This window comes from Mirounga angustirostris, unplaced genomic scaffold (genome assembly GCF_029215605.1).
Source record: "Mirounga angustirostris isolate CCGP_5_RB_7025 unplaced genomic scaffold, mMirAng1.0.hap1 SCAF_6, whole genome shotgun sequence".
NCBI classification, from domain to species: Eukaryota; Metazoa; Chordata; class Mammalia; order Carnivora; family Phocidae; genus Mirounga; species Mirounga angustirostris.
In genome coordinates, this window is record NW_026991714.1 from 118648634 (window position 1) to 118664918 (window position 16285).

Consider the following 16285-nt stretch of genomic DNA (forward strand, 5'->3'; position numbering starts at 1 on the left):
GACGCTTAACCAACTGAGCCACCCAGGCATCCCAGTTCTTTTTTTCTCTCTAAAGATTTTATTTATTAATTTGAGAGAGAGAGTGTGTGAGTGGGAGGAGGGTACAGAGGGACGGAGAGAGAGAGAATCTCAAGCAGACTCCCCACTGAGCACGGAGCCCGATGCTGGGCTTGATCTCATGATCCTGAGATCATGACCTGAGCCAAAATCGAGAGTCAGACACTTAACTGACTGAGCCACCCAGACACCTCAGTGTTATCAGTTCTTTATAACAAATTCTCTTTTGACTATTTCTGGAATCTAAAAATTAATTACTTAAAATTAAATAAGGCCATAGTGATTTGCTTCTAATGAATAGAGTATGGAAAGGAAAAATTAGTATCTTTACAGTAGAGAAACCTGGCAGAAACCACCTTAGCCAGGTGTTCAAGAATAGCATCACCAGTAGTAAGTCATATTGATACCATGCGCTTCCTGATTTGATGTGACCAGAAAGGCTCATCTCTTATGTGGTATTTCTCCCCCAAATCCATAACTTCAGTCTAATCATGAGACAACATCAGACAGATCCAAACTGAGGATGTTTGTACACAATACCTGACCAGTAAAAAGTGTCAAGGTCATTAAAGAAAGGGACTACCAAGGACTTCTCACAGATTGGAGGAGACTAAGGGGACAGGATTACTAAATTAAGTCTTGTATCCTGTATGGGATCCTAGAAGCAAAAAAGGATATCACTGGAAAAACTGGTGAAATCCAAATACAGTCTATAGTATTGTTAATATTATTATAGCAGTGCTAATTTCCTTTTTTTCATACAAAGATGATTATTTCCATATTTTAAATAATAGAGCACGGACACTCAACTGCTCATTTTTCGGTCCAGTGTTTCTCGATTTTTAAATCATGTACTGTGGTAATATAAGAGTTAACATTAGGGGAAGCTATGTGGAGCTTATACAGGATATGTCTGCTATCTTTGCAACTCTTCTGTGAATCTAAAATAATTTCAAAATAAAAGTAAAAAGAAGGGGCACCTGGGTGTCTCAATCATTAAGCATCTGCCTTCCCCTCAGGTCATGATCCCAGGATCCTGGGATCGAACCCCACATCGGGCTCCCTGCTCGGCAGGAAGCCTGCTTTTCCCTCTCCAACTCCCCCTGCTTGTGTTCCCTCTCTAGCTGTCAAATAAATAAATAAAATCTTAAAAAAGAGAAAAAAGTAAAAAGAAAATGAAGCTCATGTCTCATAAAAAATTATTTTTCGAAAGGACACTTAAAAAGCAAAATCCCTTTATAAGTGGTTATATTTTGCTTGACATCAATTAAATGGATTTGGCAACAATTAAAAAATGAATTTGTTGTATTCTTTGCATGTTGTTGGCTTTTGAATGAAGCAAACTAATGAATATTTAGGTGTAAACACATGATTTTAATTTTTAACTGAATCTAATAAAGCAGTCTATACTTTCATAATAGATTTCCGAGATTTCCAGGTTCTGTAATGATTTTCATTCTAAGACTTGAAAATAAGGAGATAGTGTTGATGTTAAATGAGCTAGTGAGTGAAGGTTGGATTACCTGATAGGTTAAAACTAGAATTGGAAGATTTCCAGTACCCATAATTTACTCTTGCCTCTTGTGGCTCCTATTATTTTTTTTCGAACTCCCCAGCTACTTTCTACATAGAGGGGATGGGGGACCCTATTTTTTCTGCCCTGTAAGTGTATTGATACGGAACTTTTTTTATGGCTTTCCTTGTTCCTCCTATGTTAAATGCATAGTGAGCCTCCATTTCATCATTTCTGCTTTTTCTGGTGTGTAAGAGAACATGGTAGCTTAAAACATTGAGTAAATAACATGACTGGGCAGTAACTTTGAGGGAGATTAAAGGTATCAAGTTTTGTTTTTCACCTTGCCCTTTTCTCCAAGGCTAAAGAAACTTGGAAGCAGGAGACTAGTAGTCAACCTTGTAGGAGAGAGATTTCAGACCCAACATTGAACCCTGTTTTCAAGTCCCACTAGTAAATATTGCTGCATTTAATTCATGTTCTTTCATCTTGCAGGAGCAGTTAAGTAATCAGAACGTGGAAGAAACTATACAACAGTATGAGAGAGTGTGCAAAGGTCAGGAACAAACCTCTACTTCCAGTACTAAAATAACTGCAGAATAATAATAATAGGTAGTTGCAATAACAATTGAGTTAGCATTTTCCTTTGAAAACTGTAAAGTAAGGTCAACATAAGATGTAACTTTATCAAAAGGGAAAAGCATTGATTCTAATGAGTGACTCGTCAACATAAAGTTTATTCTTTTTTTTTTTTTTTTTTTTAAGATTTTATTTATTTATTTGGGAGAGAGAGTGAGAGAGAGCATGAGACAGGGGGAGGGTCAGCGGGACAAGTGGACTCCTCGCTGAGTAGGAAGTTCCATGCGGGGCTCTTCCAGGACCCTGGGGTCATGACCTGAGCTGAAGGCAGACGCTTAACCAACTGAGCCACCCAGGTGCCCCAACATAAAGTTTATTCTTAGAAAAATAAAACATTAAGAAATATTCAAGTTAAAGAAATATTGATTTCTAAGTAATGGCCAAGATTTTGTGAAAAATAGTCAGTTACATTGGCCACAATGAATGGAATAGATTTCTAGACAAAATCATGTAAGAATATATGTCAAGTAAAACATATTTAAAGTTTTTAAAAACCATTAAATACTTTAACTTCAGATCTTATGTGCTGAATTATGCTTTTTTTACTCATTTTATTGATTTTTAAATTTGAAATATAAAATTACCTTTGTAAATGATACATATATCTTTCTGTTCATAATATGCACATTCCTCTCCTCCCCCTCACTCACCCCTTAATATCTTGGTTGTGTGAGTAGTAGAGCTGGGATTTGAATCTAGGTCTGTTTTAAGTTTCAGATTCTCTTCACTAATTTTTGCTATTTGTACTTGGCCAACTAAAAAGAAAGGGGTAGGACAACCAGATTATTACTTGTTTAGATGACTTGGACATTTGTGGGATTTACTTGGATCAATAACTTGACTGTGTGTGTGTGTGTGTGTGTGTGTATCTCTGCACACTGTCCTATTTTCTCTTGCCTTTCTTTTGGCTTTTGTCCCTTAACATTTCCTATTTCCACAATCTTTTTAGGGGTTTTCTTTTCTTTGGCTCCTTTGTCATTGTTGGCAAATGTGAACAGATCCTAGCTATTTTGAAAAAGCATGCCCTTGGACCAGGATATAGTTTCTATCATATTTTAATTTTTCCTCTCTTTGCCAAATACCAAGAACTGTGGCATAGGTCCATTTTGACCACTTTAATCTGACTTCCCTCTTCTCCATGCTCTTGAAACTTCCTCCCAAGTCACTTAACTTACATATTTTCAAATCTATTAGCTTTTTGCAATCCCTCCTTTCCTTTACTTTTTACATTATTTTGACATAATTGTTCACCCTCTTCCTTTTCCTCATTTTCATTTTTTATGTAGTGTTTACTGTGTGTGAGTATATTTTTTCTAAATAAAATGGTAATGTGTAGCTTCCCCTCCTTTGAAACTTTTCTCAGCTGTTGTGATCTCTTCTGCACCAGTTACTGCCTCTCTCTCAGAATGAACTTCAGCTACTTTGGCAACTTTCCTGATTAAGGCGTCATCTTCTTTTTTCTCTTTGTTTTCTCACTGGAGAGTCCATTTGCTCCTATGATTTCAGCTGGGCATGAGGCATTCCCCAACAAACAAAAAAGTGCATTTTTAGTTTGGCTTCTATATTTCTATTTAAGCACTGAATGTCTTTTACTTAGATACCTTAGTATAAATTTTTTTAAAAATTGAGATACAGTACATAATTATTACTTTTAGAAGTGTAGAATTTGGTGCATCTTAGTGTATTCACAAGGTTGTACAATCACTACCACTATCTAATTCCGGAACATTTTCATCACCCCAAAAAGAAATCTTGTACCCATTAGCTGTCACTCCTCAGTCCCTATCAGCCACTAACCTGCTTCTGTCTCTGGATTTGCCTGTTGCAGACATTTCATCTAAGTGGGTGCATACAATATATGGCCTTTTGTGTCTGACTTCTTTCACTTAGCATTATGTTTTCAAGTTTCATCCGTACTGTAGCATGTATCAGTACTTTTTATGGCTGAATAATATTCCATTGTAATGACTATACCACATTTTATTTTGTATCAGTCTATAGACATTTGGATTGTTTCTACTTTTTGGCTTTTATGACTATTTGTGTACAAATTTTTGGGTGAACATATGTTTTCAGTTCTCTTGAGGATCCAGGAGTGGAACTATTGGGTCCTATGATAGTTCTGTGTTGAACTTTTCCCACAGTGGCTATACCATTTTCCATTCTTACCAGTAGTAGATGAAGGCTCTAGTGTTTCCACATGTTGCCAACACTTGTTTAACACGTGTTAAAAAGTTGTAGTATCTATATTAGTTTCCTAGGGCTGCTGTAACAAAGTACCACAAACTTGGTGCTTAAGACAAGGGAAGTTTATTTCTCATACAGACCTGAAAGCTAGAAATCAGAAATAAAGGTATTGATAGGGCAGGCTGTGCTTGTTTTGAAGGTTCTGGGGAAGAATCTTCCTTGTCTCTTCTAATTTTTAGTGGTTGATGGCAATCCTTTGTATTCCTTGGCTTATGGCAGCATAACTCCAGTTTGTCTCTGTTTTAACATGGCCATTTTTCTTTTAGGTGTGTGTGTATTGGTGTCTTCTCCCTATGGGTCTCTGTCCAGATTTCCGTCTTCTTATAAGGAGACCAGTCATATTGGATTTAGGGCCACTCTAATCTAGGTGACCTTATTCTTAACTTGATTATATCTTCAAGTATCCTATTTCTAAATAAGGTCATATTCATAGTGGATGGACATGTATTTTGGGAGACACTATTTAACCTAACATACTGGTGGGCATAAACTGGTGTGTTGTTGTGGTTTTGATTTGCATTTCCTTAATGACTAATGATATTGAGCATCTTGTCTTGTGCTATAGACCATTTATATATCTTTGGAGATATTGAAGTCCTTTGCCCATGTTTCAGTTGGGTTATTTCTCTTTTTATTATGGAGTTGTAGGAGTTCTTTATGTATTCTGGATACACGGCTTATCAGATAGATTTGCCAAAGCTTTCTCCTATTCTGAGGGTTGTTTTCCACTTCCTTGATTGTGTCCTTTGGTGCATAAAAGTTTTTAATTTTGACGAAGTCCAATTTATCTGTTTTGATCGATTGTATTTTAGGTATCATGCCTAAAAAACTATGGCTTAATCCAAAGTCATCTAGGTTTTTTCCTAAGAGTTTTATAATTTTAGCTCTTATATTTAGATCTTTGATTTATTTGTAGTTAATCCACTTGAGTATAATTTTGTATATTGTGTGAGGTAGGTGTCTAACTTAATTTTTTATATATGGAGAATCAGTTGTCACAGTACCATTTTTTGAAGAGACTGTACTTTCTCTTACTGCATTCATTGTCTTTGCACCTTTGTTGAAAATCAGTTAACCATTAATGTAAAGGTTTATTTCTGGACTTTGATTGCCAGTACCAGACTATATTGTTACTATAGCTTTATAGTAAGTTCTGAAATTGGGAAGTGTGGATTTTCCCACTTTTGCTCTTCTTTGGCAACATTATTTTGGCTATTTTGGGTTCATTGCATTTCCACATGAATTTTAGGACCAGCTCGTCATTTTCTGGGAAAAAGCCAGTTGGAATTTTAATGGAGATTGTGTTAAATCTGAGGATATGTTTGGGGAAATTGCCGACAAACAATATTAACCATGGAATATCTTTACATTTAGCTAAGCCTTTTATTCCTTTCAGTGTTTTTCTTTTTACTTTTTAGTGTATAAATTTTGCACATCTTTTGTTAATTTATTTCTAAATATATAATTCTTTGTAATGCTGTTAAAAATGGAATTGTTTACTTAATACCATTTTTTGAATTGTTAATTGCTAGTATATAGAAATACAATAGATTTAATTATATTTATCTTGTATCTTGTAAACTTAGCTGAACTAGTTTATGAACTCTAATAAGGTTTTCTTTCTTTTTTCCTTACATAAAGTATCAAGTCATCTGCAAATGTAGTTTTACTTTTCTGTTTTATTCGTTGCATATTTCTGATTATTTTCTGAAATGAAATGTAAATTATTGGAGGCAGTAAGTGATAAATAATTTTCTCTTTCTCTCTTTTTTTTTTTAACTACACCTACCTTTCAGATAGTAGGTGGATAGTCATTAGTGAAATTATCATTGGTGTCGTGGAACTTTCCTAATTTTTTTTTTTTTTGAACTTTCCTAATTGATAACTAGATACTTAAACCCTTTTCTAGCCTTCTAGTTTAGAGCAAAATATAGGGTGGAAAAGGGAAGGGATTTTCTTTGAATAAACTTTTATTAATTGTATAATCTGAATATATTTGTAATCATGCTTTTTGAAAGAAAGAGTTTAGATAATAATGACTCCTTTAATCCTAGGAGGAATTCTCTTTTATTAGCATTCCTGGCAGCTTATATAAAAAGAAATACTGAAAATTACTCATATAATTTTTTCTTATTGTTTTAATGAATTTGTCTTTGTTGTTTTTTTAAGTTTACTATTTATGTGCACCTTGAGGGAGCCATTTTTTGGGATTTTTGTTATTTTTAATGTTTAGTGACCTGAGGTTGAACTACATTTATAGGGTTATTACCTCTGACATCAGTAGTAGTTTTGGTGAAGTGTCTAAAATGTGCCCTGCTACAAACATGGCCATCACCAGAGGCAACAAAGTAATCTTTCCTTTTTACCTCTTTCTAGCAGACAGCATTAAAATGGAACTGTTTATGTCATTATTGTCATCAGTTTTTAAGGGCCAGAGACAATTTTGGTAAGGCTAGTAGCACAGTCATTCCTGAAGAGCTGGTTTTAAAAATAATAGAAGTAGATTTTTGGCTTTGGAAATTTTTGTAGAAAACATAATTACTTGAGATTTAAAAAAAAAAAAAGTCAAATTGGGATTGAGCCCTTCTTGCTTTTAGGAGGTAAATGTTTTACTTTTGGTTTGAGAATATTAACACTGAAAATAAATGTTTTGCCAAGTAATGTTTTTTCTAAATCCCAAGATTTGCATTTATTAGTATTAATAGTTTAATATTATAAAAAATCGTTAATTTTATCCGAAGAGATTGGTTTTTTCCATCCATCCATCCATTCTTGCAATCATTCAGGTATCTATCTGTACGTCAGATACTTACTTGGTGCTTCATATCTGCCAGTGCTGTTCTAGGCATCGACGTGCTGCAGTGAACAAGACAAAGCTGCTGTCTGCATAGGACTCAGATTCTATTCTGGTCAATAAAAGTGTATTTTAATTTTAGAAGAACTCAGAAAAATTGGGTATCTAGATGTAGATGTTAGTAGTTTCTCAAATGTTCTCCCCAAATTTTTAGATCTAAATGTTAAAGAGAAAATAATTGAAGACATGCGAATGACCCTGGAAGAACAGGAACAAACTCAGGTGGAACAGGATCGAGTGCTTGAGGCTAAGTTAGAGGAAGCTGAAAGACTGGCCACAGGTAAAACATGACTGCTTAAATATCTCCAGACCTACTTGCCATTTTCTGTATTTCCCTAGATTTCTTTCCTTTTTAAAAGTTGTTTAGTATTTATAATAATTCATAGTGAAAAAGTATTGGTGTGTTTTTGGAATGTCCTATTAACTTGACGTTTTCCAATGTGATGAAAATTGTTTTATCTAAGTAAAATTGTATGTAGTAAAGAAGGAATAAGAATACTTTCATAATAACTGGATGATAACTTGCAATGTTTCCCAGACGTTAAAAATAAATTTTCAGCTGAGTTACAGCTCTGTCCAGCTTCTTAGTATCATCTTGTATGTTTATCTTGGTAAATACTCTGATTCCATCCTTCAGATACCATCACAGTTTTTTTTATTTTTGAGAACCATGTGAGGTTTCCTATATAATTAAGATTGAGATGTTTATACTGTATACTCTGAACACTATTCAGTGGGTTCCTGAGAGGTCCTTGTACTTACTGTTCTCTAAGAATTTCATAAGAACTCTTAAAAGTGCAGCCCTTGGAATTATCTCAATTCTATCTGTGTTTATGTTTTTCTTCTGGGCTCTACTGATTCTTGTTTGTATCTCATGCCGTATGTATCTCTATATGGTATAACTTTTGCATGTGCTTTAAAAAATAATTTTATGTTTTCAAATTAGAATTGGAAAAATGGAAGGAAAAATGCAATGATCTGGAAGCCAAAAGTAATCAAAGGTCAAATAAAGAACTTGAGGATAACACCGATGTACTTAGTGAAAAGCTCAGTAAGCTTCAGGATGAGTTACAGGTACGATTTGATGTATATATGTATCTAGCCATGGTATTTCTCATGAGAGGAGAATTCAGCAAATATTTTATAATTAATTTAGATATGGGTGAAATACTACTTGGGAAATGCTAACATATAGGTATAATTTTTCAGTATACGTTGAAATGACATGGGGCGGAAATTCCCAACATACAAACCACCACTAGTGCCAATGAAAATACAGTGGTTGGGTCTTCTTTTTTATATTCTATATATTTAATTCTTAAATCACTACTTCTTATGTGTTTCTACCTATTTTTCTACTCCTTAAACTTCTTAGTCCTCAATTACTGCTGTGAAAAAGAAGACTTAGGGAGATTATTTTGTATATAATCATTTTAATTTTAAGTTAGGTTGGAAAGGAATACAGTTGTCTATCTGGACACTGGAATATATTTGAAACTGTATTATATAAAGAATATTCTGTTTTGCATTTATATTTTTTCCATGTTCAACTCTAAATACTACATAGAATACAGTGTATGGACGAACTTTTTTTTAATGGGGTTTACCAAATACCACTTAAAATTTTGTACATTTTATTAGAAGGAACTAGTTTTGAGATTGAAGAAAGCATAATAGTGACTTTAAAAAGTTGGCTGCATCTAAATTATTTTCTTAAATTCATGCTATATGTAATCAGATACTGAACAAATAAAAAGTACTTTCTTTTGTTAACTATTAATTATATATTCTAGAATTTACCCTTTCTATTGGGAAAATCCCAAAGCAGCTAGAACAAAGGAAATACTCCATTATTTATGAAAAAGTATTAACTATATTGGGAATGTTCATATTAAGGAGTACTGGTTTATTTTATGTTCTGCTCAAACGATGTAATCACATAGATTATAAACTTTGTAATTCTGGAATGGAAATTACCGATCAGCTATATTCTCAGTCTAGCCATTCCCAGTGTTCCTCAGATTCATGAATGTCCTGTTGCACAAGTTATTTTTTTCTTGGCATCCCATATACCCAGGAATATTTTATTTTTGAAACCATACAGTTAGAAATGACCATCACAAACCAAGGCTTTTTCTTTTCTGGCATTTAGAAAGACTTGGGTCTTTGTAACTCTTTCAGAAATAGAAGTTGTTTATTTGTTCTTAAGGTCACTGATGAAGGAGAGTCCTTAAATGGACTTCATAGCGAAATAAGGTTTATAAAAGAAAGTCCATTTAGAAAAGGAAACCAGCAGTGTTCATTTTATAATCTGAAATAAACTTTGATCTTATCATTGTTTAAGGAAAAACACTTATTTTTAATTTTCAAAAAGGTGAAAAAGTGATGGGTTATATGAATATGTTCTAAAAATAAATTTGTCAACTATTAGTTAAGTATTATTTAAGCATGTGATAGTTACTTGTATTATTTTTATATACATAGGAATCTGAACATAAATATAAAGCTGATAGAAAGAAATGGCTAGAAGAAAAAATGATGCTTATCACTCAGGCAAAAGAAGCTGAGAATCTCCGAAACAAAGAGATGAAAAAATATGCTGAAGACAGAGAGCGTTGTTTAAAACAACAAAATGAAGTGGTTGGTAACAATTATACTTTATCTTTGATGTATTTCACCAGCTTTCGTTTGTTAAGTTTATCCCTGGGATTCTTACCAGCCTTTACATGGTTACCTGATTTTCTTGCTCTTTTAAAAGGCAGCCTATTTGTCTATTTATAAGATGACTTTTCTTTCCCAATTTTGAAGTTCACTTATCTTACTTTAACTTTTTTCAATCCATTTAGCAAGTTGGGAAAATGCCTAATTACATCTCAGTTTCTAGATACAGAACTTAAACATCTCTCCCTTTTGATTGCTACAGGGTGATCTCTACCATATTATAAAATTTTGCATTGTGAACTGTAGATTCTATTAACATGCTCTGTATATGTTATCTCATAAGCTGATTTTATCAGGACTTTTAAAAAGTCAATTATGGGTGCCTGGGTGGCTCGGTTGAGCATCTGACTCTTGGTTTTGGCTCAGGTCATGATCTTGGGGTCGTGAGATCAAGCCCTGCTTTTGGGCTCTGCACTCAGCATGGAGTCTGCTTGAGATTCTCTCTCCCTTTCCCTCTGCCCCTCCCCCTGCTTGTGCTCCCTCTCTAAAATAAATAAATAAAATCTTAAAAAAAAAGTCAACTAAATAGTTTCTTGAAGATGATAGGTAGAAATAACCTTCAGTTTTATCTTGACTAGCTGTAGCTCTTTTTTTTTTTTTTTTTTAACATTTTATTTATTTATTTGACAGAGACAGAGAGAGAGATCACAAGTAGGCAGGCAGGCAGAGGCAGAGGGAGAAAGCAGGCTCCCTGCTAAGCAGGGAGCCAGATGCGGGGCTTGATTCCGGGACCCTGGGATCATGACCTGTGCCAAAGGCAGATGCTTAACCGACTGAGCCACCCAGGTGCCCCTGACTAGCTGTAGCTCTTACAGCAGTTCTATCTTAGCTTGTTTTTCCCCTCCTGTTTTAATTGACTGCTTAGTCTGACACCTCATGTTGCCAACAGAAAAAAAGAAGTTAAAAGGTATTGTTGGTTTTAGGAAACTTGCAAAACACACTGATACTATCTTTAAATGAAAAGCTGATTTTCTCCTTAAAATAGTAGTAACTTGGCAGTATCACATGCTCATTGCTGGTGTTTTTGTTTGTTGTTTGTTTATGACAGAATTTTACAGATAATAGCTAAGCTTCCTTGTAAAACCAGGATGTTAATTTTCAGTAAGTTAAGGGTGATTTTCCCACTGATTTTTAAAAACAATTTTACCTTCTTATTTTGAAATCATTTTATTTACAGAAAAGTTGCAAAACTAATTCAGAGTTCCTGTATACTTACCATTAACTTCTCCTGATGTTAGCATCTTACCTAACAATAGTACAATGATTGGAAGCTTAACTGACTGAGGCACCCAGGTGCCCCAAAACCTACTTTAAGTTTTTAATCCTAAAGAGAGCTAGCTTCCTTCTTTCTCCCATCTATTTCTTTGCAGTCATACCTAGGATGTATGTGTCTGCCATATTAAGGTATAAATTGTTAATTTGTAAAATTGTCACGTTTAACACAGTAAATCACAGTAAATAAAAAACAATAGTTCAGTGAACTGTTGTAAAGTCAACATCCACTTAAGTACCACCCAGTTCAAGAAATACAACATTACCAGCCCCCCTGGGGGGCTCCTCTTCTATTTCTTTCCCAGTGGTAATAACTATTCTGTCTTTTAATGTTGTACTTTAGTTTTGGGCAGCTTTGAATTTTATGTAAATGGAATTATGCGGGATGCATTTGTTTTACCTGGTTTCTTTCAGCATTATGTTTGTGAGAATTATTCATGTCACATGTAGCTGGAATTAGCCCATTTTCATTGCTGAGTATTGCAGTGTATGAATATACCACGGCCTATTCATTTTAATGTTGAAGATATGTGAATTATCTTCTGCTTTGAGCTATTATGTGTAACTCTCCTATAAACATTTTTATACATTTCTCTCAGTCACATGTGCATGCATTTTTCTTGCATTGTTAGCCAAGAATAGAAATATTGGATGATAGGGTATGCATGTGTGGAACTCTGATAGAATGTCAGATTGGTTTTCAGAGTAGTTGTACCCATTTATACTCTACTTAGTATTGGAGTTGCTGTATATTCCCAAATACATGGTGTTGTTGGTCATTTTTTATGGTTTTTATGTGCTTTTCCCTGAGTACTAATGAGGTTGAAGATTATAGGGCCCCTTACCTTTTTCCTATTGGATTGTCTGGCTTTTTCTAGTTGATATGTAGGAGCTTCTTACACTTTCTGGATAGGAGCCCTCTGTCATGTGTTGCAAGTACCTTTTTTCAATCTCTAGTTTACTTTTTATTCTCTTAATGCCTTTTTATGAATATGAGTTCTTAAATTTACTTTAGTTCATTTTCCCAATCATCTCCTTTATTAACCCCAAATACATGAAGATGTTCTCTTATACTATTTCCTGTTTGGGTTTTACCTTTCATATTTTGATTCTAGTATTGAATTTTGTGTTGGAGTGAGTTAGGCATCAAGACTAATTTTTTTTTAATGTGGATTACTGATTCTCCTGGTAGTATTTATTGGAAAAAAAACTTTACCACTGCTGTGCCACTTTTGTCCAAGGATTAATTTTCATATGTGGTATGAGATTAGGATTGGGGTTCATTTCCCCCCCCCCATTTGGCTGTTGTTCCAACATTCTTTTTTTTTAAAATTTTTTAATTGTTATGTTAATCACCATACATTACATCATTAGTTTTTGATGTGGTGTTCCAAGATTCATTGTTTTTGCATAACACCCAGTGCTCCATGCAGAACGTGCCCTCTTTAATACCCATCACCAGGCTAACCCATCCTCCCACACCCCTCCCCTCTAGAACCCTCAGTTTGTTTTTCAGAGTCCATCGTCTCTCATGGTTCGTGTCCCCCTCCGATATCCCCACCTTCATTCTTCCCCTCCTGCTATCTTCTTTTTTTTTTTCTTAACATATATTGCATTATTTGTTTCAGAGGTACAGATCTGAGATTCAACAGTCTTGCACAATTCACAGTGCTCACCATAGCACATACCCTCCCCACTGTCTATCACCCAGCCACCCCATCCCTCCCACTGCCCACCACTCCAGCAACCCTCAGTTTGTTTCCTGAGATTAAGAATTCCTCATATCAGTGAGGTCATATGATACATATCTTTCTCTGATTGACTTACTTTGCTCAGCATAACACCCTCCAGTTCCATCCACCTCATTGCAAATGGCAAGATCTCATTCCTTTTGATGGCTGCATAGTATTCCATTTTATATATATATATACCACATCTTCTTTATCCATTCATCTGTCGATGGACATCTTGGCTCTTTCCACAGTTTGGCTATTGTGGACATTGCTGCTCTAAACATCGGGGTGCATGTACCCCTTCGGCTCCCTACATTTGTATCTTTGTGGTAAATACCCAGTAGTGCAATTGCTGGATCGTATGGTAGCTCTATTTTCAACTTTTTGAGGAACCTCCATACTGTTTTCCAGAGTGGTTGCACCAGCTTGCATTCCCACCAACAGTGTAGGAGGTTTCCCCTTTCATTGCATCCCTGCCATCTGTCGTTTCCTGACTTGTTAATTTTAGTCATTCTGACTGGTGTGAGGTGGTATCTCACTGAGGTTTTCATTTGGATTTCCCTGATGCCGAGCGATGTTGAGCACGTTTTCATGTGTCTGTTGGCCATTTGGATGTCTTCTTTTGTTCCAACATTCTTTGTTGAACAGACTATCCTTTCCTCCATTGAATTACTTTGGTGTTATTGTAGAATGTGAATTGACCATGCACTTGTGGACCTTCTTTTCTGTTCCACTGATATCTGTTCATACCAGTATCACATTGTCTTGATTATTGTAGTAGGCTTGAAATGAGTGTTTGTTCCTACTTTGTTCTTCATTTTCAACATAATTTTGACTATCTTAGATCGTTTGCATTTTCATATAACTTTTATAGTGAACTTTCCCATTTCCACACACATACACTCTGGCCTGCCTGGATTTTGATTGAGATTGCTTTGACTCTATAGATCTATTTAAGGAAAACTGACGTCTTCACAGTATGGAGTCTTTTGATCATTGAGCACAAATTATCTCTCCATTTACTGATGTATTTTTATTTTCTTTCAGCAGTGTTTTGTGGCTTCACATGTTTAGGTCTTATGCATATTTTATTTAATTCACCACTATTTCATGGTTTTTGAACTCACTGAAAATGGTATTTCAAATTTTTAATTCTCTGTTGTTTGTTGCTATTAGTTTTGTCATTTGTTTGACTGTAATTTTACCCTCTCATTTCCAAAATATTGGGGGAAATGTTAGTATTAGTTTAAAAACCATAATTGCTTCTTTTTTTTCCTTCTCATAATTGCTTATTGAAAGAAGTGACCAATAAGCTGATTTTTGGAGTGAGGTGGGATAGGGATAAATACAGCATGTGGACAGTAAACATATAAAGGCATTGTGTATTTTGTTTTACAAGTAAATACTTTATCTAGCCTAAACTATGTAATTTGTTACATGTCTTATTCACAGTGTGTTATTTCTAGTAAAAATTTCAAAAAATTCTGCAAGAAAGCATTTCATAACGTTTTCTTTATTTTCTGGTTAGGAAATACTTACAGCACAACTGGCAGAGAAAGATGAGAACCTTCAGAAGTGGCGAGAAGAACGGGATCAACTGGTTGCAGCTTTAGAAATACAGCTGAAGGAACTGATCTCCAGTAATATACAGAAAGATAATGAAATTGAACAATTAAAAAAGATCACATTGGAGCCTCCTGAAACAGTGAGTAGAATCTTGTTCTTTCAATGCCTTTTTTTTATTGAACACAGGAATTTTTCAAAATTATTTAATTGATTAATGCTTAGAGGATAAAAAGGTTAAGTTTCAATAGATCCCAGGGGAATCAGAGTTTGAAAAATTATTTGGGTAGTTATTGTGTATTTCAGATTTTCAGAGTTTTATCATTATGATTGATTTGCCAGTGACCAACTGAGAAATAGTACTTTCTCAAATATTTTGGTCATATTTTTTAGGTAGAGTAATTAGAAAAACAATTTGTGATTTAGTCCCTCATCTACCTTTCAAATGTGGAAATGTGATTCAACCTGAACTCTTGGTAATATTTAAATACTTGGGCCCACCCTAAGTTTACTATATAAAGGTATGAATTGTTTTGAAAATGAACTGTTTTGAAAATGATTCTGAGTCATTCAGGAGTTACTTTTGTAATATTACATTGGGGTTGGGAACCCTGCATGGAGAGAGGATTGCATTTCACAGATAGCTACTTCCTGGTATAATTGAATCAGGGTACATCTGAAGCTAGTCTTTCCAGAATAAATGATCTGTGCTTAAAAATCTGCTGCCTCCAGACAATAGGAAAATAAATGTATGTGCCTGTCTGTCACAACAAAAGACTTCATGATTCTGAAAGAGGAAGACTGCTAAAAAAAAAGAGGTAGTAGCATGTGGTATAAATAGCACAGACTAGAAACTTAGAAAAACTAGGTGTCTGTTGCGGTCACTGTGGTTTTGGGTTCTTTGGGAAAATTACTTATTATATCTGCACTTCTCTAAAACAGAGATAGTAATGTCTTCCTAATAGAGATGTGAAAATTAATTGAGAACATTTGTAAAACAATTAGCACAGTTTTTACCACAGTGGAAGTCAATACATGCTAGTTGCTTTCCACATTGTGGAGTCAGTGGAACCTTTTTTATTTGGGTAGGTGACTTAAGAGATCTATTTGACTTCTGCTTTTGATGGCAGTTGTGAGAAGGCCCATGGTGGAATTTATCAAGTTTAAAAATATAATCTGACACTTCTTTATAGATCCCTTAAATAGGGTATAGGAATAGAACATACCCTATGAGAAAAAGGGATGAGTTGTGCAGCAAGAAAAGGTTTAGTTATCAGTATGGTCTTTTCTACTCTGATACTGGAGTTGCATTCTCAAGAGTCCTCTAGTTTTTCAGAATGGTGTTATCAAAGCAGCTCTTGGGGTTCCAACACTTCAGCTTAGTACAGACCTTGGCCATGTGATTTTACATCTCTAGGTTTCGGTTTCCTCATCTAGAAAGTAGGAATAATGATTCTTGCCAAATCTAGCTGAGAGAGTTGCAATGAAAGTAAAATGAGAGAATACACGTAAAGCCTTGAAAATTGAAAGTAATCTTTTAGATTTCTCTTTCGATCAGGCCCAGAGGTTGGCAAGTTGCCCAGCCTTTCCTAAGTTTCTGAGGATGAAAGAGAGGAGGAAGTCTTTCATTACTTCCATGATATAATCCACCCAAATCTTGATTTTCTGTTCTTTAGGTGAAGTATT

At 34.7% G+C, this 16285-nt stretch overlaps 1 protein-coding gene across 5 annotated transcripts in view; it reads left to right on the plus strand.

Annotated features, from left to right (window-relative positions):
- Positions 1-16285, plus strand: part of KIF20B (kinesin family member 20B) — a 78804-nt gene that overhangs the window by 50992 nt on the left and 11527 nt on the right. For all 5 annotated transcript variants that reach the window (XM_045878388.2, XM_064594999.1, XM_064595000.1 and 2 more), the window contains 5 exons: positions 2066-2126; positions 7465-7590; positions 8257-8384; positions 9795-9950; positions 14565-14741. In XM_045878388.2, the coding sequence (XP_045734344.1) occupies positions 2066-2126; positions 7465-7590; positions 8257-8384; positions 9795-9950; positions 14565-14741 (648 nt within the window). The remainder of the gene's footprint in view (positions 1-2065; positions 2127-7464; positions 7591-8256; positions 8385-9794; positions 9951-14564; positions 14742-16285) is intronic.